Genomic DNA, 23,558 nt, shown 5'->3' on the forward strand with positions numbered 1-23,558 from the left:
TCTCATTATCATTTCAAATTTTCTGTTTACATAAAGAACCCGACACAGCGGATACATCCGTTGGCTCCAGGACAAAGAGACACAGACTGAACTTAGAATGAATGTTTAACAGCAGTCTAACAGGTGAAGACTAATTTATGAGCGCAAGAGAGGTATCAAGTGAGGGCCACAGCGCCAGCTAGAATTAAAGGAATTCTCTGGATTTAGACATAGAACTGAATCGTATTCACGGAGAGCCTGCTCATAAATTTTGGCTCGACAAGGGCGACCAGCGCCTATGTAACAAGACTCACAGGTCAAAAGCCGTAAGTCCAAAATAGAGAAGGAGATGCCAACGAGGAGATATTGGATTTGGAAGTAATCTGTTGGTTCTCTTAATACCCTTGTGAAAGTCTACTCGGTACAAATAAATTAACGATAGGAGCAATTTAGAGGTCCAAAAGTGAGAAATTCAAATGAGAACCACATCCTAAATTCGAATAACATGAGCATGGGGAAAGTGAACAGCTGAGAAATGGCCTTCAATGTCGTGGCAGTGAATGAAAGATTCAAGATAGTTCGGTAATATCTGTAAAGTGAGCATAACACCATTAATACTTAGGTCAAAATGGAGATGATGCTATGCACAATTTGGAAACTTTATCAGAAATTGAGGGCTCAAATCAGGAAAGGTAATAAAGAGGATGGCATAAAATCAAAGTTAGGAAAAACAAACGATAGAATGTAGCCTGAAAATAGAATGAGCTTCTGGAAATTGCAGTATAATCGAGAGAAATCACAGTTAAGACTGGCAATTTAAGTTTGGGGTAATCTGCAAATTTAAAATGGCTCAAATGAGGTCCATCACAATACATCCGAGAGCTCAGGAAGGAAAGGCGCCGTCTTTCTCAAGTGTATTACATTGTCGATATTAGTAGAATTTGAAGTTTGACTAACAAAAGGCACTACGAAATTAATGGCATATTGGGAGATGATATTTAAATTTGGTACCCCAGTCTGTCTCTTCCAGTGGTCAGCAGTTACTCTGAAACTCGATCCCGAGACTCCACCGACAGCTGAGAACAACAAGAAAACGGTGCATGGCTCTGAGGCACCTTTGACCTTCGCAAGAGCAAAGAAGGACTATATTTGTGCTGGGGGGAGCACAACGCCCGGATGCAAAACTACAAAGAGTGAAGGAACTTACAAGATAAGAATGGACTCAGTTGAAAATGGACTCATCCAAGAGTGAGAGATGAGTTGACTCTGAGACTACAACCAAAGACAACAACTTGACAATGAGGTGCGGCGAAAGACACATGAGACCTGAAAGATGCATCAAGCTGCTGAGATGTCATCAAAACTGGTGGAGCTTGGGTCAGAGTGGAGGGAAGCTTGCTTGGGCACTAAGTTTGACACCACTGAGGAGTCTTGATAAATAAATATGTATAAAGAAATAAGGAGCAAATGTGTAGTGTTACAGAAAAAGGAAAAGCATCATAGTCAGAGATTAAATTTGGATAAAGCAGATAGGCTAACACTGTAAGAAATAAGAGTAGGATCACATTTAGCCCATCCAGCTTAACGATTAGACATTTAGTCATTGACACTTTGGAGAAGGGAAAATAGGGCATTAGGACCCACTAGGATGCAGTCAAGAGGTGATTAGATTGTTCAATGGAGCTAATTAATAAATTAGAAGTTAATCACACCTCACAGGGAAATTCTGGTGTCAAACAAGTTCGACAAAATCAAGGAATAACAGCCATGAAACCTTTTGACAGTTAAGAATAATACTGCTACTACTAATACTGCTAAGAGTCACACCAAGTGATAGTGAACGCGATGACAAATGTGATAGGACTCGAATAACAAAGGCCTTAATATGGCAAAGTGAAAATAACGTGGTGGAGTAGACTGTTGGAGTATCTTTACCCGGCTGCTCGATCAGAACGATGGATTAGGACAAAATTATTTAGGGACCAGCTGAGGCTACTTCTTCCCCCATGCTCACCTATGAACATGCTCAACAGTGGAAATGACTGAATTTTTTAGGCATTTATTTGGCAATTTTACGGTAAAGGTGAGGTACGAATGTAGGAAATATTTAATTGGGAAGAACATCCGGAAATGAAGGGTTACTGTTAGTATTCACTGATTGCCTGCTCACTTACACATACTAAATTTGTTTGTTGTGGTATGAGTGATAGAAACAAATGGAGTGGCATTTGTGCGGTTAGGAATGAGTGTGTCGGGAGCAGTGTGAAAGGCCAAAGTATTTTGGAGTTGGTATGAAAGGGTCACAGTTGAGGGTAAGATTCCTCTCACCTGGGACGGGAACACCCAAGAGTGATGACTGACAGCTGATGGTTAATCAGAGGCACCATGAACAGCAAAATAGTTCATGGAGAAGGCCGAATTCAGCAACACGAATGGACAAGACAGGACTAATATCAAACATTAGGACGATGGACGATATGACATGACAAACCTGGACTCACCCGACAGGGTGACAGACTATGTAGATGACAAGCATACATTTGAAACTTAAGCTTGCTTGTGGCAAGTGCGAGCTTTGCTTTGTTTCTGTGTGTCACTTGACTTATTGCAGCATCAACCACCAGCCGAGGAGCAGATTGCTGGTTGTTTTATAACTTGTATTACTTTTGCAGGCTGTCGATTGCAGTCTTGGAAAGTTTGTGTTGAATTCACGTGAAAATGTTAACCCTAACCCTTTTGATTTTTATGATGATTGATGATTTTCAGGACGGAACCCCCGTGCGCCATGATTCATTGTGTATTTTCATTTAGTAGATACTCGATGCCTGTGTAGTTTTGTGAGTACAAGTGTCCGTTGTTGGTATTGCCGAGTGTGAGGTGCACAGTCAATTTTCAGGAACTTGGGGATGACAGTCCTGGATGAGTTCAAGGTTCGACAGGACTGGCTGCAAGACATATGATGATGTGGTAGGACATTTGCCGGTTCCTTTTTGGATGCCTAATGACACATTGGGTGAATGTGTCAAAGGGGGGTGGGGTTACGTTTGAATGAGTAAGTAGATATAAAATTTAATTGTGACATTCAATGTTTTTTCGGATTCACTTGTTTTTGAGGCTTTAACAGGACGTGCCGGAATTCAACAGGCAGTGATGGAAGGAGCAGAAGAAGCATCTTGAAAGCAAAGTTAATGGGAGATAACAATCTGGAATGGAAGCAAAGCGTGGTAACAATCTAGCGACAGTAAGGGTTAAGGTCTATCAACGGAAAAGCATGAATGATGACAAATCATAAAGCTAATAGGGATTGGACTGCAGCACAATAGACAACAAATGTTTGGAAGGTAATTAAATAAAATAGGAAATTGGATCAGAAACGAGGAATAGGGAAAATTTCTTAACATATGAATGCATTAAAGCTGCTATTAAAGGGAAAGTATTTAAGAACACATTAAGGTAATTTGTGTATGTACACAAATTGGTTGGACGAAACTGACGAGACTGGTACCAATTTAAAGTTCAAGATGGCGGCGCGTGCACACGCAGCGGCCACTCTCTGTCCCGTTCGATATTTTGTGAGCGTTTACTGAGTGTTTGTCCGGCAGTTTTGTGTATGTCCGTCTCGTGTGATACGTCGTGCTACTAGTGCGGCGGGCATGTTCTGCTCAACATCGGCGGAAGTGGGTTTTATGGCGTTCTGGACTTTGGTGCGGAGAGATTAAGGGCGCTCGGACTGCTTCGTCATGGAGCGACGCCGGACTGGCCTGCTCTTCCTCCCCCGGTTGGACTGCGTCGTGAGCTCGGACTGCTCCGTCCTGGAGCATTGTTGGGATGCGTCGGCAGCGGGTCTGCAGCGGGTCTGCGAGGCAGCGGAAGAGGGGCCAGCGCGGAGACGTCGGGCCAGGCTTGCGGCCAACCCAGGTCGCCCAGCCGTGCCTTCCATTCTCCTGGCGTACGTTCGTTCGCGGGACGAAAAGATGGGTTGTGTTCGCCTGATAGGATCCACGAACCGGACAGTGCGTGCCTGCTGTGTGCTCGTGTTCACAGTGGCCTGGTTGACTGTCATCTTTCCGGACTCTGCTGTGCATCGGGAGCGGCTAGCGTGCTATCACTCTTATTGTTCATCTTCTTGTTTTATTTTTCCTGTGTTGTTTACTTGTATGTGCGCTGTGAACTCTGTCTTGTCACCCTGGGATAGTGAGAAACGATATTTCGATCTCTTTGTGTGTCTTGACATGCGGAGGAATTGACAATAAAGGAGACTTTGACTTTGACTTTGACTTGACTTTGAATTTGACGATATTGAGAAAAACCTAAATCAAAGAGGAAATTTTGAGAGAAAATTAGTATTTGGACTGGGAAAGAGTGATTGCCGAGACGTGATTGACAGGACTTCAGACAGTGACAGCTGCAGCAGGAAAGGCTAACTTGAACGGCTAGCAGTTACTCTGCTACAGGAGAGATCTTGCGAGACTGACAGCAAGACGAGACACTCCCCCCAGGGTGTTTGTTTGTTTGTTTGTTTGTTTGTTTGTTTGTTTGTTTGTTTGTTTGTTTGTTTGTTTGTTTGTTTGTCTGTTTGTGTGTTTTAAGGATCACGTGGGCCTCTGGATCATAGGAGTAGATGCCGGGAACGCTCTGAGGTTCTATTGAGTACTTCGATGAGACGATGACCACCAATCGTCCCCGTGCCCCAAACAGCCCCAGAGGAGAAGAATTTGTTTGCTGACGACTGCTTATGGAGATGTCGTTTACGAGGGGTGACCAAAGGGGGGCAGGAGGACTTCCGGCCTACGCTGGGCATTGCTGCTTTTTCATTGCAACTCAAGGTTTTGTGCTGTTGTCATTGTTCAATACTGGCAGTAGCTACCAATTATCGCAGAACTCCTGGACGCTGACCGGGGCCTGGGAGGAGACTCTGAGGATGGTGAAGTGGACATAAAGATCTTGGATGGACAGCAGGCCCTGGGCAGTGATCCCAGCGCGATTCACTACTGAGCATTCAGTGGACTGGACTTTGCATCGACAGAAACATACATATGCAAGGGGGGCAAAACTAAGAGCGTTTCAACTCTGCAGTATGCTGTGATATTGCGTCAATATTATCTCCTTCATTACTTTATCAAATGACCACATGCTGCATTACTTTAATTCATCACATATTAACATCATGATAATGCAGCTTGACTGTTTAGCGGTCGGTGGTTATGTCATTTCATTTCCATACTGTTTTGTGAGCTCATACTGTTTTGTGGATTGTAATGTGCCAGGGCTCCTTACACCTGGTTGACACCAGGTGAGGGGAACCACTGGGGATGGTAGAAAGGGCCTTCCTCTTTTTCCTTGTCATTAGACTGGCGAGGTTTTTTCTTGAGGAAGGGCCGGCAACTTTTTGGTGCTTCTAACGGGCCACACCAAATTTATTACTTCGCAATTTGTCACCGTTGTAAGGGTATTACCTAAGGGGGGTGGTACCGTCGTCTGTATAATGTGGACTTCAATTTTCTTTACTTGTGGTTCCTGAGAGGCCTCAGACTGTTGTCAAGGAGCAATTGGCTAACTAAATAGTTTGAGCTTTCCTAGTTAAAGTAACCTTAAGTAGCATGCCTCGAGCATAAGTTAGGCTGTGCAGGTATAGGCCAAATTGTAGACGTGACCATAAAAAATTTGGTTGGGAGGAGATTTTTTGGTTGTTTACTGATGTCATCTTTTGCTAAACTGTTTTCGGGACATTTGTAACGTCCCGAAGGGGGGAATGAAGTGAATTTTGAACTTTATGCGTATCTGTATGTTGCACTAGATGATCCACTAGTAGCAGTAAGACCATCAAACTATATTTGCTGTACAGAGAAGCTTTAGTTTCAGTAGTGTATAAGTACGTAGTAGAAGACAGAAGGGCCAGTTGGCCGTGACCAGGGAGAATTCAGTTTCCGCAATGTGTGCAATCCTATAATAAGGTAAAGTGGCTGTTGTTGTCCATCACCAACAGCGCTGGTCAAGATCTCCTTTTTAGGACTGAAGTAAACTAGTAGATTGAAAACTACAGCTGTTACCCCAAGCCGTGACATCAGCTTCTTGTCAGGTATAAAAGCTACGGGCCTGACAAGAGGGGGGGGGTTCGTTGGCTCTCGTTCCAGGGGTCGTTCGTACCAAGGGGGGCTCGCGCTAGCGCGGGCTCGCTCGCTCTCTCTCTCTCTTGGGGAGGGGGGGCTTTTTGACATCCATGCCTTGTGCCACTCAACTTTTTGGAAAGACTTCACCCTGACATTGGTTGAATAAAATCTTTTCCCAATCAGCCGTGGTCCCTGAAGTGCTCATTCGTCGGGAAACAGCCACCGATCACCGAGTGTTTTTTGAAGACCAGCGAAGCAGCAAAAACCATATACCACAGTAGCTAGGCAGGACTTTTTGTATTTTGACCCCATTCCTTCTGTGCGATGCGTGGCACGAAAGCACATCGGTTAAGTCGGTTAAGTACACTGTACTTGAGTTCCTTTCGTCACGGGTTCAAGTCCCGCTTGTGACTTTTCTGTTTTATGTTATTTTATTTACATTTTATTTATATTTTACTTTTGAGTGGACTGATTGGACTGGAAGAGCAAAAGCGGAGCACATTCCTGTTTGCAAACATTTTTCCTCTCAAACAAGGTCCCAGTGGAACTTTGAACGTGGAGGAGTTCAAGATCTTTTTAGTCACTTTTGTCACTTTGTTGCCACAGACGATCCATTCCTGTGCAGTTTTTTGTTGTAACTTTGTTGCCACAGACGATCCATTCCTGTGCAGTTTCTGTTGTTAATTTGTTGCCACAGACGAACCATCCCTGTGCTGTTTAGTGAAAGGAAATACAAGAAAACGTAACCGATCCAAGCAGATCGCGAACCCGCGAGTTTGTTAGCAGACTGCTAACAGCTGATTTACCGGGGAACAGCTGATTGAGCTGTCAAAGAGATAGCTGCGACCAACGTGAGCAATATGGGGCCGAAAAAAAAAACTAACCATGTCCACGGAGGAAGTCGAGGACATAAAAAGGTCACTTGACTTCCTTTCGGAAGAAGTTTCTGCTGTAAGGATGCAGCAAAAAAACAACTTGGCACTGGTAGAAGAGGTAAAGACGCTCAATGCTGAGAAGGACAAGCGGCTTGCCTTCCTTGAAAGTCGGGTAGTGTTAGAGACGTTATGCTGGGTTGTGTGACGTCATGACGCACGGGCGGCAGTTGAATACAAACAGAGACTTGAGCAACAGTTGTCGTCCTGGGTCTCATTCATACCAGTACATATATACACACGAACATACACACGAACATGGTGTCAGAAGCGACTGGACCCGACCACAGTTTGGCTGGACGGCGCTGTGCTTCACTGTGGGGTCAGTGAAAGAGGGTGAAGAGGGACAGACGGACAGAAAGCGAAGACGAGCGGAACGGCGGTTAGCAACCTGCTAGGCTAGCGACACCACCAACCATGGCAACGAATATACCGCCGCCGGAGGAGATGAAGATGAGCGGCGACCTCGCAAGCAATTGGGACAATTTCAGAGGGGAATTTGAAGACTATTTACTGGCAACGGGATTACCAGAGAAAAAGCAACCAGTTCAAGCAGCAACCCTATGGAGAGTAATGGGTAATGAATGTCGTCACATATACAAGCATAACTTGGGACTCACGGCAGACCAAGGGAAGGATGTAAAAGTTATTCTTGATGCTTTGGAGGAGTACTTCAAACCAGCTAGGAACGTCATATTTGAGAGATTTATTTTTGGAAACTGCAAGCAAGATGAAGGGGAGCCGATTAATGTGTTCGTAACGAAACTGAGGGAGAAAACTGCTTCATGTGAGTATGGACATCTCAAAGAGGACTTGATCAGAGACAGACTGGTGCTGGGTGTGAGTGATGAAAGTGTGCGCCGCCTGCTGCTCAGACAGAAAGATCTCACACTAGCATCGGCCATAGATATATGCAGAACAGCAGAGATGACAGGCACGAGGATACAAGCAATCACGCAGGACAGGCCTCCAGAGACAGTGCACACAATGGATGGCCCGCGGCCACGTCCAGGCAGGAGCGTCCGGACAGAATTCGAAATCAGACACCGAACACATATGACAGCGCTACGTGCATATTCTGCGGCAACACGGACAGGCGTGGGCGTGATTTTTGCCCAGCCTTTGGAAAAAAGAGCTGTGGGACCGCAAATCATTTTGTCAAAGTTTGCATGAAGAGGGGCCAAGCCACGACACAGCTGCACGCGGCAGATGGTGAAGTACCTGAGGACATGGACAGGTCTGACATGGAGGCACACATTTACACAGCGGAGAGCATAGGGGCAGTTCAGGGGTGGGGGAAGAAATGGTTTGTTAACTTAAAAATGAATGGTGGGTTTCAGAGGTGCCAGATAGATTCGGAGGCCACATGTGATGTCATGAGCATAGAAGACATGAGGAGACTTGACCCTGGGGCAAAGCTACTACCTAGCCAGAGCAAGCTAGTATTGTATTCAGGCCAATCCATGCAATCCACGGGCATATTCCGCACAAAGTGCGTAGTGAAGGGAAGAGTACACAGGCTAAGAACAAGGGATGTTCATTTTGAGTTAGATATTAATGTACCACCAGTGCAGGCTTCCCCACGCAATGTCCCGGTGGCCTTCAGGGAGGCAGTCAAGGCCCAGTTGGATAGGTATGAGGCAGATGGCCACCTAACGTCAGTGTCTGAGCCTACTGAGTGGATTAGCAACATGGCAGAAAAGTTGAGAATTTACATAGATCCCAAGTCATTAAATCAGTTTCTAAAGAGGTCCCACTACATTATGCCAACACTTGAAGATGTGTTGCATAAGCTGTCCAGGGCCCGCGTCTTTACACTAGTAGATGCAAGAGATGCCTTTCTACAGTGCAGATTAGACAAAGAGAGCAGTTACACCACCACGTTCTGGACACCGTGGGGCAGGAAGCGGGGGTTAAAGCTGCCGTTTGGAGTGCCTGTGGCCCCAGAGATTTACCAGCGAAAGCAGCATGAGCTACTGGCAGGGCTAGATGGGGTGGAACCTATAGTAGATGACATATTGATTGTGGGGTGTGGGGGGACAGATGAGATAGCCACACGGGACCATGATACAAAGTTGTTAGCGCTCATGCAAAGATGCAGGGAGGTAAAGCTGCGACTGAGTTTAAAGAAACTAGTGTTCAGGGTCAGAGAGGTCAAGTTTCATGGACACATCCTATCAGCGGAGGGCCTTAGAGCAGACCCGGGGAAAATCAGAGCGGTCCAGGACATGCCACACCCCGAGGACGCCAAGGTCGTGCAGCGATTCATTGGGTTTGTGACCTACCTCGCAAGGTTCATGCCACGCCTCTCTGAGGTGTGTGAGCCACTACGGAGATTGTTGGACAAGGATGTTCCATGGCATTGGCTGCCAAAACACGACGCAGCAGTCGAGGAGGTTAAGCGACTCGTCACGTCGGCCCCGATCCTGCGATACTACGATGTGACCTAGCCAGTCACCATACAGAGTGACGCGAGTCAGAAGGGACTTGGCTGTTGCCTACTGCAGGAGGATCAGCCGGTAAGCTTTGCTTCACGGGCACTTACTCAGATGAAGCAGAACTATGCACAAATCAAAAAGTAATGTCTGAGCATAGTGTTCGCGTGTCAGCGATTTCATTACTACCTGTATGGGTGGGGGGAGATCACAGCGGAAACCGACCACAAGCCACTCCTCTCAGCGCCCAAACGACTCCAGAGCATGCTGCTCACACTACAGGGCTACAATCTGAAGGTGGTGCACAAGCCAGGGCCCGACATGCACATCAGTGACACCTTGAATAGGGCCACGGCTTCACCGCAGGGGCCTGGCACGAGATATACGAAACAAACTGTTTGCTGCATGCAGAGAGCACAAGTGAACGCTGAACAGATAAATCAGGCTGAGCATCTGAACGTCACCAGCCAGTGGCTGAGGCAGATAAAATTGCATACAGTGGGTGATGGGAGTCTTCAGCTTTTGCAAGAGGTAGTGCTCCGGGGTTGGCCAGATCGCCGGGAGGACACTCCATTGGAAATTAGAGAATACTGGTCAATCAGGGACGAGATCAGCGCACAGGATGGAGTGCTTTTCAAGAGTCAGCGGGTCATAGTGCCCAAATCATTGCGTGCTGAAATGTTGAAATGCATCCATGCCAGGCATGTAGGAGGAGATGCCTGTTACAGACAGGCCAGAGACACGCTATACTGGCCCAACATGCACGGTGAGATCAAGGACTATGTGAGCCAGTGCTCAGCCTGCAACAAATATGCACACGGACAGCAGCGGGAGACGATGATGTCCCATGCACTCCCTATACGACCATGGCAGATCCTCAGCATGGATCTGTTCACGCAGGCCGGCAAGGACTTTCTGATCATGGTTGTTAGAGATTCGCTCACTCCAACTTATTTTGCAAGAACCACACGGGAGACAAGTAAGTCCTTTTAGACACCTGCAGGTGGAGAGTCCATTCGTCGCTGTGCGTACAGCGATGTTCGAATGGAGGTCTGACTCTCGGCTCCTGCAAGAGCATTTTTATTAAGAGAAACAGGGTGGGGGTAAGAGTGGACTGAATAGAGAAAGCCCTTGACCTCTAGTCAAAACATAGCAAGGGGTGTTTTCCGACTTTGTGTAGGATGGGACAAGCTAGGTTATTTATCACAGGTTGCATTCCAACATAATCATACGATAAAGATAACCTGGAAAACCCTGACAATGGTTGATCATTATTCGGATTTCTGGGAAATAGAGTTGCTCCCAGATCTTTCAGCTGAGACCGCGGTGCTGAGGTGCAAGGCCCATTTTGCACGGAACGGTCAGCCTGACCGGGTAATCACAGACTGTGGTGCCCAGTTCGATTGCAAAACGTTCAGGAGGTTTGTGAGAGACTGGGACTTTGACCATGTCAAATCTTCTCCCAGGTACCCAAAATCAAATGGGAAGGTTGAGTCAGCCGTGAAGATTGTCAAGAGCCTGTGCAAGAGGGCAGCAAGGGCGGAGACTGACCCTTGGCTGGCCATCTTGCAGTGGAGGAATACGCCTACGGAAGACATGATGAGCAGCCCCGCGCACAGACTGATGTCTCGCAGGCTGAGAACACCACACTCTTGGAGCCGAGTGTGGTGGCGGGGGTTCCAGACAGGCTGTGAGTGAAACACCAGACTGCCAAATTCTGGCATGACAAATCGGCCAGAGATCTGCCTGAGTTGTGCATTGGACATGACATAAGGATGAAGCCCCTGCCTGGGGACAGGACGGGCAGGTGGCGAAGAGTAGTGTGCTTACAGCTGGTGGGCCCCAGGTCATACCTGGTGGACGTCGAAGGGACACTGTACCGCCGTAACAGGGTGGATCTGCGACCTGCGGAGACTAACGCCGCAATGCCTGGGCAGCACGGAGTGCAGCACAACAGCCCACCAGCTGACCAATCCGGGGATCCACCTGACGATTGGCACTAATGATGACACTGACACAGTCGCCCAGGAGGTCACACTGCAGGGGCAGAGTGACGTCCACCAGCCTCAGAATGGATCGCGTCTACATACACCTGTGCTAGGGCGCAGGACGGCCAGTGGCAGGCTTGTAAGAGTGCCGAAGAGACTGGACTTGTGAGCTGTGTGGGTACTACTGTGTGGCCTTGAGGTCAATTGGGTTGTTGACGGGAACAAATGTGTGAAAAAAAAAAAGACTACATGTTGTACACTGTTCTTTGAAATGTGAGTTAGGAGTTGTTTAAGTGTTTGCTGATATGTAAAGACAAGTGGGGGAGACATATTGTTGGAAGTTAAATTTGATCTTCATGTATAAGTTACCATCTATAAAAGGGGAGATGTTGATGCTGAGAAGGACAAGCGGCTTGCCTTCCTTGAAAGTCGGGTAGTGTTAGAGACGTTATGCTGGGTTGTGTGACGTCATGACGCACGGGCGGCAGTTGAATACAGACAGAGACTTGAGCAACAGTTGTCGTCCTGGGTCTCATTCATATCAGTACATATATACACACGGACAGGTAGCGGACATTGAGCAATATACAAGAATAAATGACATTGTCATCACGGGAATAGCAATTAAACCTATATCTTATGCAAGGGGAGTGACGGCAGGTAATAATGGCTGTGAGCAACATGCAAGCTCAGCCGAGCAACAGGTAGCTGAGTTTCTGAAAACTAAAGGAATAACTATGGACTCCAACCAGGTTGAAGCATGTCATCCACTGCCCAGAAGAAACAGTAATGACAAGCCAGCAGTCATTCTGAAATTTGTCAACAGGAAGCACAAAGTTGCACTTCTAAAGCAGGGTAAGTTGCTCAAAGGCACAGACATCTACGTACATCAATAAACATTTGACAAAGACCAATGTGGATATTGCAAAGAAAGCACGTCACTTGAGAAGAATGAAAAAAATACAGAGTACATGGACCAGAATTGCAAGATATACATCAAGCTTAATGGATCACCAGAAGAGGCCAAGATACTGATGGTGAGGAGTATTGAGGAACTGGAAAAGCTCAAATAAGTATCCTCAATAGAAAATCAACTGGAGTGGACTTGGAACTGAATGGAGGAAACAACATAAAACACAAACATAATGCTCAGGGACACTACTCAACCTACATCAAGCAACAATGGACATGTAACACAGTGGATACAAGAACATGAACAACTCCAACATTTGATTACAGTGAAAGCAGCACTCTGGACATAGATCAGGACGTTGACCCAGACAATAATTTCTTCTCCACCACAAACAACACGTTATTATTACAGCAATGATCAGTACAATATGGACATCTTAACAAAAGATAAGCTATCTATTATCCATTTCAATAGCCGGAGTCTATATAAAAATTTTAGTAGCATTCGGGATTACTTAAACACATTCAAACAACCATTTAATATTTCTGAGACCTGAATTACGACTGAGAAGGGAATGCACTTTGAGATGGAAGGCTATTAATTCATACATAATAACAGACAGAGAAAAGGTGGGGGTGGTGTTGGGTGGGGGTGGTGTTGCAATCTATGTTGATTTGAATATGAAATTCAAGATTGTAGAGGCTATGACACAGGTGGTGGACAATCTTCTTGAATGTCTCACGATACAGATTTGTGTTGAAAAGAAAAAAGACATTATTATAAGCTGTGTCTATAGAGCTCCTGGTTCTAGCATTGAGACATTCACAGAATGGATAGAAAGTGTGATTATACAAAAAGGCAACAAAAATATTTTTATTTGCGGGGATTATAACATTGATCTATTAAATCCAAATAAGCAACAAAATATTGATGATTTTTTAAATTTAATGCATAGCCTGAGTCTCTTTCCTACAATCACTAGACCCACGAGAGTAACATCACAGAGTGCTACTCTGATAAATAACATATTCACCAATATAATAGAAAACAAGACAACAAGCGGGTTATTAATTACTGATATTACTGACCACCTTTCAGTGTTCACAGTATATGACAATAATTTCAAATCTGAAATTGGGGTGTATAAACAACAAAGAAGAATTAGGACAGATGAGACAATTGCTACTCTAAAACATGAATTAATGGAACAGAACTGGGATGCAATATATAAAGAAAAATATGTAAATAATGCATACCATAAATTGATGACTATATTCACTTCATTATATAATAAGCATTGTCCAATCAAGGAATATAATAAAAAAACTAAATATAAGAACAGTCCATGGTTGACAAAAGGCTTAAGAAATGCCTGTAAAAAGAAAAATTTACTCTATAGGAACTTCATAAAACAGAACAGAAGGCGCTGAAGATAAATATAAGAGATATAAGAATAAATTAACCAATATTATAAGATTAAGTAAGAAAGAATAACAAAAATAATATTAAGGGGATATGGACTCTCCTAAACCACATTATTAGTGAAGGTACCGAACAACACAAATTACCTAAATATTTTGTTATAAATGATACTGAAAATTATAATATGGAAGAAGTGGCAAACAGTTTTAATCAGTTCTTTGTAAATGTTGGGCCTCAAATAGCAAAAACCATACAGATTCCAGCGCCAGATGTAGGCAACAGAGATAAATTAATAGAAAGGAATCCTCACTCAATGTTTTTGAAGGCAGAGGATTATCTGCGAGAACGGCAACAGTATGTAAAGTTGGGTAATCACTGCTCTGGATATTTGGACATAGCTTGTGGTGTTCCACAAGGGTCAGTTTTAGGCCCTATATTATTTATTTTGTATATAAATGACATGTGCAAAGTCTCTAAAGAACTAAAACTCATCAATTTTGCAGATGACACAAATATCTTTTGTTCAGGTGATAACATCCAACAAGTGGAATCAGTGTTGAATGAGGAAATGAAAATAATAAAAATGTGGTTCGACTGGAACAAATGATCATTAAATATAAGTAAGACCAAGTTTATGGTATTTGGCAAAGCGAACATAAAGATACAAATAGAAATAGATGGGACTGAAATTGCAAGAGTGCAGGAAAACAAATTTCTTGGGGTTATAATAGATGACAGGCTGAGTTGGAAGCCACACATCAAAAACGTAAAGTCTAAAATTTCAAGAAGCATGGCAGTCATATACAAAGCAAAAGAATTACTGGATTATCATTCACTTCGTACACTTTATTGTTCTCTTGTCTTGCCCTATTTGCATTACTGTGCTGAGGTTTGGGGGAATACTTATAAAATTTCACTACAGCCACTTATCATTCTGCAGAAAAGAGCAATAACGACTATTCATAAAGTCAACTACCTGGAACACACAAATCCACTTTTCATACAATCCAAACTATTGAAATTCACTGACATAGTATCTTATATCAAACAGCAATCATCATGTATAGGGCAAAAGCAAAACAACTACCAGAAAATATCCAAAACTTATTTAGGAATCGGGAGGGAGGTTATGAGTTAAGGGGGAATCACAACTTCAAAATCTTAAACATAAGAACACCCTTAAAAAGTTTCTGTATCACTATAACCGGGGTCAAACTATGGAACAATCTAAGTGAGGAACTCAAGCAAAGTCCAAATATCCACCAGTTTAAAAGAATGTACAAAAATATGTTGTTTAGCGGGTATAAAGGCTAAAAGTGCCAAAGGGCTACACACAAGTAAAAATGAAACAGAAAAATAAGTGTGAAAGTGTGTCTAGATCGTCGCTCTTCGGACACAAAGTATGGCAGCGGACCAAGAGGTATGTACGGCTTCGTGCACCAACTGCACCCTTCTCTTAGAGAGGTTGTCTCTGCTAGAGGGACGTGTCCGCCAGTTAGAGCAGAATAGTGCGATAACAGTAGTTGCGGCGGACACAGACGCGAGCTGTAGTCAGCCCGCTAGCCCGGTTAGCATTAACCCCAAGCAGCTTGCTAATCGCGATGAGCCAGGTACGACGCATAGCCGTCCAAAGTCATCTCGGTCTACTGGCCCTCGCACTTTGGTCATAGGCGACTCCATTACCCGAAACATTACGCTTAAAAATCCAGCCACGGTAATGTGTATTCCTGGGGGCAGAGCACCCGACATAGAAGCTAATCTTAGGGAGCTGACTCGCAATAGGCCTAGTCAACAGCGTAGTTCCACCAACACTAGCTACTCAGACATAGTGATACACGTCGGCTCCAATGATGTTAGGATGAGACAATCAGAGATCACAAAGAAAAACATAGCGAGGACTTGTGATCTTGCCAGAAAGATCAGTCGGCATCGAGTATTTGTCTCTGGCCCCCTGCCTGGGAGAGGCACTGATGAGAGGTTTAGTAGATTAGTCTCCCTTAATCGATGGATGGCTGGGTTCTGTAAAAAGCAGGGACTGTATTTTATAGATAACTGGTCCTCCTTCTGGGGCCGCCCCGACCTGCTGAGGAAGGACGGCCTTCACCCTAACCGTGAAGGCGCCTTCACTCTTTCTAGGAATACAGATTACTATTTGAGCCACTCATGACAGGTCACTTTAGAGCAGGCCAGGGCACAGGTGATTAGACCACCTGTGAGGATGGGTTTGGAGTCTGTTAAGTTAAAGTTAACTAGCGCTAGGCTAGACTTTCAGCATACACATAGCTCCTCGTGTAGACTAGAGCGCGACAGTTTAAATAGTGCTGCAGTACACATAAACACACTTTCTACTGGGGTAGTAGACAAATCCAATCACTCCGTCCTGACCGGTCTTACTGATGAAACGGTGCCTGTTTCAGATAACTTCACATGTGTAACAAATATTCATCATCAAATTCCCACGGTCGTTTCATCCCACCGCGCTAATAAACTTTTGAGGGGTGATGTTAGGCCTAGAGAACACAATTTTACTCGCATCCCGTTTAAAAATCCTTCGATAGATACGCACCCTGCTCGACCGATTACACTTAAACTCGGTTTTATGAATATTAGATCGCTTCATACGAAAGCAGTTCTCGTTAATGACCTTATCACGGAACATAATCTAAACGTTTTTGGTCTTTGCGAGACCTGGTTAAAACCTAATGAACTGCTGTCACTTAACGAGGCCTTTTGTGAGCTCGCATGTGGCACGTCCTCGAAAAAAGGGTGGGGGTGTCGCCCTCATCTCAAATTCTGTGCTTAGATTTAGGCCTCACTCAATTCACGTATTTAAAACATTTCAAGTTCTCATTGTACGATCCACTGCTTTACCGTCATTCTATCTTGCTGTTATTTACCGTCCACCCGGGGCTTACTCTGGCTTCCTGGATGAATTTTCAGAAGTTGTGGCTGATCTAGTGACAAATGCAGCTAATATAGTTATCATGGGTGATTTCAACATCCACATGAATTCACCGTCAGAACCACCGACTTCGGCATTTCAAACTTTAATCGATACGTTTGGTTTTACGCAAGCTGTACAGGCAGCAACGCATAAGAATGGAAATACCTTAGATCTGGTATTATCCCGGGGACTAGCAACCTCAAATATAGCAGTACTGCCATACACTACTGTTCTGTCTGATCATTTTTTAATAAAATTTGAAATTTTAGTTCCTTGTCAAAGACAAGAGAGCAATCAGAATTATAGCAGCCGTAAATTTAACTCCATGACTGCAACTGCGCTATCTGAGTTACTGTCGCCGGCAACCGCCATGTTTCCCGCGTACAGCGGCTCTATTGATAATCTTACAAATGAATTCAATGCGACATTATTAAAAGCCATCGACTCTGTGGCACCGCTACGTCTGAAAACTCGCCGTAGATGGCCAACTCCGTGGTTCACAGATGAAACACGTACGTTTAAACAATTATGTAGAAAGCATGAGCGCAGATGGCGTTTAACCAAACTTGAGGCTTTCCATCAGGCATGGAAGGACAGCCTCCTGAAATATAAAGATGCGCTTATTTTAGCAAAAACTCGTTATTTTTCCAAGTCATTAATCTTAATAAAAACAATCCTAAATACCTATTTGATACAGTGGCAAAGCTAACTCTGCGCCAGCCGACCCCCGATAGCTCCTTCCACTCAGCTGACGAGTTTATGAAATTTTTTGCTCAAAAGATTGAGTCCATTAGGGACGAGATCAAGAATACCATGCCAATCGCTCCGCCGGTTACTAGTGCTGGGGATCATGCAATAACCCTCTCAAATTTTAAAAGCGTGTCCCTTGAAATGCTTACAAAATTGGTTAGTACGGCTAAACAAACAACATGTTTACTCGACCCGCTTCCAGCCAAACTACTTAAAGAATTATTTCCAATTTTAGGACCGTCCGTCTTAAATATAATCAATCTGTCTGTTTCCTCTGGGATAGTGCCAATAGCCTTTAAAACCGCCATTATTAAACCACTACTTAAGCGAGCAAATCTTGACCCGGACTGTCTCAGTAATTATAGGCCAGTTTCAAACCTCCCATTCATAGCAAAACTTCTCGAAAAAGTAGTAGCGCGGCAGCTTATTGATTATATGGTCGCTAATAATCGATATGACTCTTTTCAGTCTGGTTTTAGAGCTAATCATTCTACAGAGACAGCACTTGCTAAAGTGACTAATGATCTCCTCATAGCTATGGATTCAAATACGTCGTCTGTATTGTTACTACTTGATCTTAGTGCTGCCTTTGACACTGTAGACTTCGATATTTTATTAGGGCGTCTTAAAAGTTGTGTTGGTATCTCAGGGTCAGCACTAAGCTGGTTCAATTCCTATCTATCAGGCAGGACGCACCGAGTGGTCCATGGTAATACGTCCTCTGAGCTTTATAATGTTACGTGTGGTGTCCCACAGGGATCGGTACTCGGACCGATTTTATTTAATATGTATATGATTCCGCTTGGGGACATAATACGTAAATATAATATTAGTTTTCAATGCTATGCGGATGACACCCAATTATATATGCCGTTATCGATGACAGATCCACAGGACTGCTGTAATCTCGAGGCGTGCCTTGCGGAGATTAAGCAATGGATGTCTCTCAACTTCCTTCGTCTTAACCCGGATAAAACTGAGATGTTGATAATTGGTCCTAATCGTTATCAACACTTATTTAAGGAAACCACTATAACTATAGATAACCGTACTATCACTCAGAGTGATACGGTAACTAATCTCGGGGTAATATTTGACCAAACGCTCTCCTTTCAAAAACACATTAAGAATATAACCAGGATTGCGTTTTTTCACCTTCATAATATTGCTAAGATTCGTCCTATCCTCTCGACCGGGGATGCGGAAACTATTATACATGCGTTCGTCACGTCGCGCCTGGACTACTGTAATGTATTATTCTCTGGTCTTCCTAAGTCCAGTATCAAAAGTCTACAGTTAGTGCAAAATGCCGCTGCGAGGCTGCTCTCACGGTCAAGAAAAGTTGATCACGTTACCCCAATATTAGCCAAATTACATTGGCTCCCGGTCCATTTAAGATGTGACTTCAAGGTTCTTCTACTAACCTATAAATCACTGCATGGCTTAGCGCCTTCATATCTCGTCGACCTAGTCGTTCCTTATTTTCCGTCTCGTAACCTTCGTTCGCAAAACGCTAGTCTTTTAGTTATACCGAGGGCCAAGAAAATGTCTGCAGGGTCTAGAGCATTCTCTATTCGGGCTCCAGAGCTTTGGAATGCCCTACCAATGGATATTAGAACTACTACCTCAGTAGAAACATTTAAGACACGTTTAAAGACACATTTCTATGAGATGGCCTTTAACTAACTTGTGATGGCCGATTTGGCCGGAGTTTGTTCTGTTCTCTCTGCCCACCTCCTCCCCGGCTGGGGAGGGGGTTAGGTGGCTCAAAAGCTGATAGCGGCTAGCTGGATTCTCGGGGACCAATTCAAGATGGGGGAACTGCGGCGCAACCCCCTTGAAGACACTGCCAGGACAATCGAGGGCACCTCCGACATCCATTTTTTTCATTGATTTTCATATTATGTATTACTTGTGCACTCTCTGCATCCATTACAACCTGGTGATCCTGAAAGGGGGATCCTTCCATCTGTGGTCCCTTCTCAAGGTTTCTCATTTTCCCCTGGCAGGGGTTTTTTGAGTTTTTCCTTGCCCTTTTGGGAGCTTATGATCAGGGGATGCTTTGAGAATAATTGTCAATTTTGGCTATGGGAAGCCCTTTGAGACTGTTTGTGATTTAGGGCTATACAAATAAACTTGACTTGACTCTACTTGTGTTCTGTTGTAGAATTACAGTATATGTTGAATCATTGGTTTCATGGATAAAGTCAGCAATGGGTAGGAATCTAAAAAGCTATGCTTCCTCCTACTCCTTTTCGAGCATTCTTTATTGACTTATTTACTTATGTATTATTTTTTTTTTGTGTGTTTGTTGGTTTATTTTTTGTTTGTTGTACAACACTTTAGAGTGTTGTTTTGTTTTTTCTTTTTTGTTTTGGATGTTCGAAATAAAGATATCAATCAACCAATCAATCAATCAATCAATCAATCAATCAATCAATCAATCAATCAATCAATTTTAGTGTTTGCTATGTGTTGAAGCCAGTTGGAACTGCAAACGAGATGTTTCGTTCAGCGTTTTATTGAGAATTTGAACAGTTTCGCAGTCAGGCAAGTTCCAAGTCGCGTGTGACGAATCTCCAGTCGCAAAACACAAAATCGCTTTACCATAACAGTCGTAACTTGAGGCGGGTAGCAAGATAACATGGGAGCAACTTGACATGTAACACCAGGTCAGACTCCGAAGGGTACATCTTCCTCGTACAAGCCACTCGTGCAATGTTTGTATGTGTTCAACGCATTGCATTCACATCTGGTTGTCGAGTCTCTTCCACTCGTGTGTTAATCAAGGATAGCCAGCTGCTCTTCTTTTCAATTCGTTGAATTTCATTTTGAAAGTGAGTCGGTCGTCGTGGCAAAAAGACCTTTACGTGCAAGCTCAAGTCACAGCGAAAAACGTGTGAAATAGGTGGGACGATGTTGACGTGATTTGTCATGTTTTCACCCAATAAAAAGTCATTCAGCATACAAAAACTAGGGTTACTGGATGCAGCGTGAACTTTGTGTACTTGTGTTACAGAGCACTGTACGCCAAAACCAGCAGAGACAGAGACAGCTTCTTCCCCCAGGCTGTTGCTCTGATGAACTCACACCACTCTTAGAGTCTCAGAGACATTGCTGTGCAATAACATCCTGCTCTCGACGCTTTATTTTGAATTGTCTATATTATATGAGTCCACATCCATTGCAGCCTGGTCATCCTGGAAGAGGGCTCCTCCCATTTTTGGTCTCTTCTCGAGGTTTCTTATTTCCCCTAATAGGAGTTTTGAGTTTGTCCTTGCTCTCCTGGGAGTTTAAGATCAGGGGATGTTTGAGAATATTTGTCAAGTTTTGCATATGTACTGAGTGTTGTTAGTCACCTAAATGTTGAACAGAGGCTGAGATGTACCCAAGTCAAATTCCTTGTTTGTCATGCTCAAACATGGCCAATAAAAATTCTTGAATCTTGTGTTATTGTATTTGAGTACATGAAGGGGGATTCCCGCCGTTTTTTTTTTCTTTTCCCCAATTTGCAAGAATACATTGTATGCGCCACGGCCAGACTCGAGATGTTCTTTCATAAATTTTCATTCATCTTGGGTGTCAACGTCTCAGCGCAGATGAATTTTGAAATGAGCCTCGAACCGTGATGAGAAGCATGGGGAACATCACGCAAGCAGCCTTTGCAGCCTCAATCAACTTCCGGCTTGCAGGTTGATGCGGCAGCTCCAGAGCAGTCAGCAAAGTCCACCTTTGACCTCCGCCACGTGGAGGTCCAGTCGCTGGCCCGACGCCCTCAGGTGGGCCCGCTGGCGTGTAAGGACCATCTCCACTTCCTGCAGCTGGCGCTTTAGATCCGCATGACACCGACATTGCCGGAAGGTCCGCTCTGCCTCGCCGGCTGGCGAAACAATGTTGCAATATCAATCATATTGGCTGGACCACTGAAGGAATGGGGTCAAAATACAAAAAGTCCTGCCTAGCTACAAAAACAGATATGCTCAAACCTCATTGAATAAAGTACATAAGCAGACAAGTATATTCACATATTAAATAAATAAAAGAAACATTTTAAGCATATAATTATACCTACACACCAAATCAATAAAGAAGACATAACTAGACATTTTTGATAAGTGGTGATGAGAAAGGTTTTTATAACTTTATGATCTGATATATATTTCTGAGCACTTTGAAATAACAAATGTCTTTTGATATATTGCCTAAATAGCTTAATGACCCTTAAGGAACTGTGTAATGCATGCCTGATGTTTTTCTCTAAATCATGGACACGGCCAGAGTCGTCTTGACCGTTCACTACTTGATTGTATCTTATGTTTTGACTAATGCTAGACGCCAGTTTTTGATTACTACTGAACGCTCCGCACGGAGGGAAATATTTTACCTAACAAAGAAAGAATGAGGTACAACAGTGTATGTCCAAGATTGGAGAAGAATGTTCACAGGAAGGTCACGTGGAGATAAAACCAGCAGGTGCCAGAGGGAGCCAGCCAAGGACTCGGCCAAAGATGATCGCCAAGCCCGAAAGACGGGATGGAAGACAACAGCCCCCACACACACCGAATCGCCCATAACCAGCACCCACTCCCATGGCGAACTTGCCCCACTTCAAAGACTCATCATCCATCAATCTCGGCCCACAATGCGCAACTTAATATAAGCTGATCAAAGAACCTTTAACATTGCCTTTTCTGAATGGAGACTTTCCGCTCTTGAAGGGCCCAGCGCTGTATTGTACTTTCCTGAAAACAGAGCTGTCTGAACAAGAATTGTGATTGAACTCAACCAACCTGTGTAAGTCTAATTTGTGCTTCAGTGTCTTAGCATTTTCCTAAATCTGAAGAAATCAAACGAGCACGCAGTGAGTAAATTGGATAACAGGTGATCGGCAATGGCTTTTGCCGTGAGGCGCAGATAACGCGCTCCCTAAATTGTGGACAAAATTCAACACCACCTGTCTTTCAAGACCCCAGAAGGTACAAGCTGAGCCTTATTTTAAAAAAGGGGGTCTGGGCGCTGATTTTTTTTTCTGTGACTAAAAACAGAGCCTAGTGATGTGGGCACCTGAGGTCCGCCCGACCCCCACCATCAAAATTCTTTGCTCTGCTGAACACCTTGCTGTCAAACCACAAAGACACATTAGAATGTGATAAGTTTTGGGCTAAACGTGAAAAGCTTTGCATTAGAACGAGCAACGTTTTATGTTACCCGTGATGATCGCAAACGGCAACGACCTCCGAGCCGCGAGCTGAAAAATCCTTTGCAATTTCAATTGCAGCTGGCTGCACTCGTGAAATGACAACATCCATGTCAAGTAGAAGCGTGTGGTAAGGCCTCACCTTCTTGTTGATGTGGCAGCAGTGGCGGTTGAAGATGCTGCAGGACGGTAAAGACCAGGTCGTCAGCCTTGGCGTTGCTGATGTCCTCCAGGATGAGGGCCACGCTGGGTGGAGAGGGTCTGCTGGGCAGGACCACACGCTTTTTGCTTTTCAAGCTTACGTTCATCGTCGCGTTGACCTGGACGAACAGGGTGACGATCGGTCTGCCTGGACACGACACACCACAACGTTCATTTGGTTCATGTTGATGCTTTGCCAGTTTGCGAGTTCAGTGTTGATGAGGATGATGTCCGTGAAGGCTTAATGCCGCGTCACACTTAACCGTCTCAATGCATCCGAGACAAGCACGCCTCCGGTTATGCGCCACACTGACTAGCAATCTTCAAACGAGCGTGTGTGCGTGTTACCTTTTCTGTTGGCTTCGTGGAACTTGGCAGCTCGAATGACGTCACTGTTTATCTACGCGTTTTCTTCAATCAGATTCACTTGTCCATTTGAAAGTTTTCCCGTAAATAATTAGTGCACGTGTGAGGCGAAGAGTAATTCTTACGCCATTTGGAATTATACTTCATTGCCGAATTTCTTCTTTACTTGACTGTCACGCTCATTTTGGCTTTGTTTAGCGCCACCTGTTGTCTTGGACGATTGATTCGCGATTGAATAGGTCATTAAACGTTTCTTTATTTTTGCCATTTTTCAATATTTTTTCTAATTAATTTCTTTGTTGGCAAACATTGCTCTGGCAT

At 44.2% G+C, this 23,558-nt stretch overlaps 1 protein-coding gene across 1 annotated transcript; it reads right to left on the reverse strand.

The window, feature by feature from the left end:
• Nucleotides 1–19,978: 19,978 nt before the first annotated feature.
• c10h19orf25 (chromosome 10 C19orf25 homolog) lies at nucleotides 19,979–23,434 on the reverse strand. Its single transcript, XM_049731805.2, has 3 exons — nucleotides 23,220–23,434; nucleotides 22,813–23,019; nucleotides 19,979–21,353 (listed from the first exon to the last, which is right to left on the reverse strand). The coding sequence occupies exons 2-3, from the start codon at nucleotides 22,976–22,978 to the stop codon at nucleotides 21,190–21,192; spliced, it is 330 nt and encodes a 109-aa protein (XP_049587762.1). The 5' UTR covers nucleotides 22,979–23,019; nucleotides 23,220–23,434; the 3' UTR covers nucleotides 19,979–21,189.
• Nucleotides 23,435–23,558: the final 124 nt, after the last annotated feature.

This window comes from Syngnathus scovelli, chromosome 10, assembly GCF_024217435.2.
Source record: "Syngnathus scovelli strain Florida chromosome 10, RoL_Ssco_1.2, whole genome shotgun sequence".
Classification (NCBI taxonomy): domain Eukaryota; kingdom Metazoa; phylum Chordata; class Actinopteri; order Syngnathiformes; family Syngnathidae; genus Syngnathus; species Syngnathus scovelli.

Coding starts and splice junctions, on each gene's coding strand:
- c10h19orf25 (XM_049731805.2), bottom strand. CDS start 22,978: ATGAACGTAAGCTTGAAAAGCAAAAAGCGTGTGGTCCTGCCCAGCAGA. Junction 21,354..22,812: donor GCTGCCACATCAACAAGAAG/GTGAGGCCTTAC, acceptor TTGTTTCGCCAG/CCGGCGAGGCAGAGCGGACC.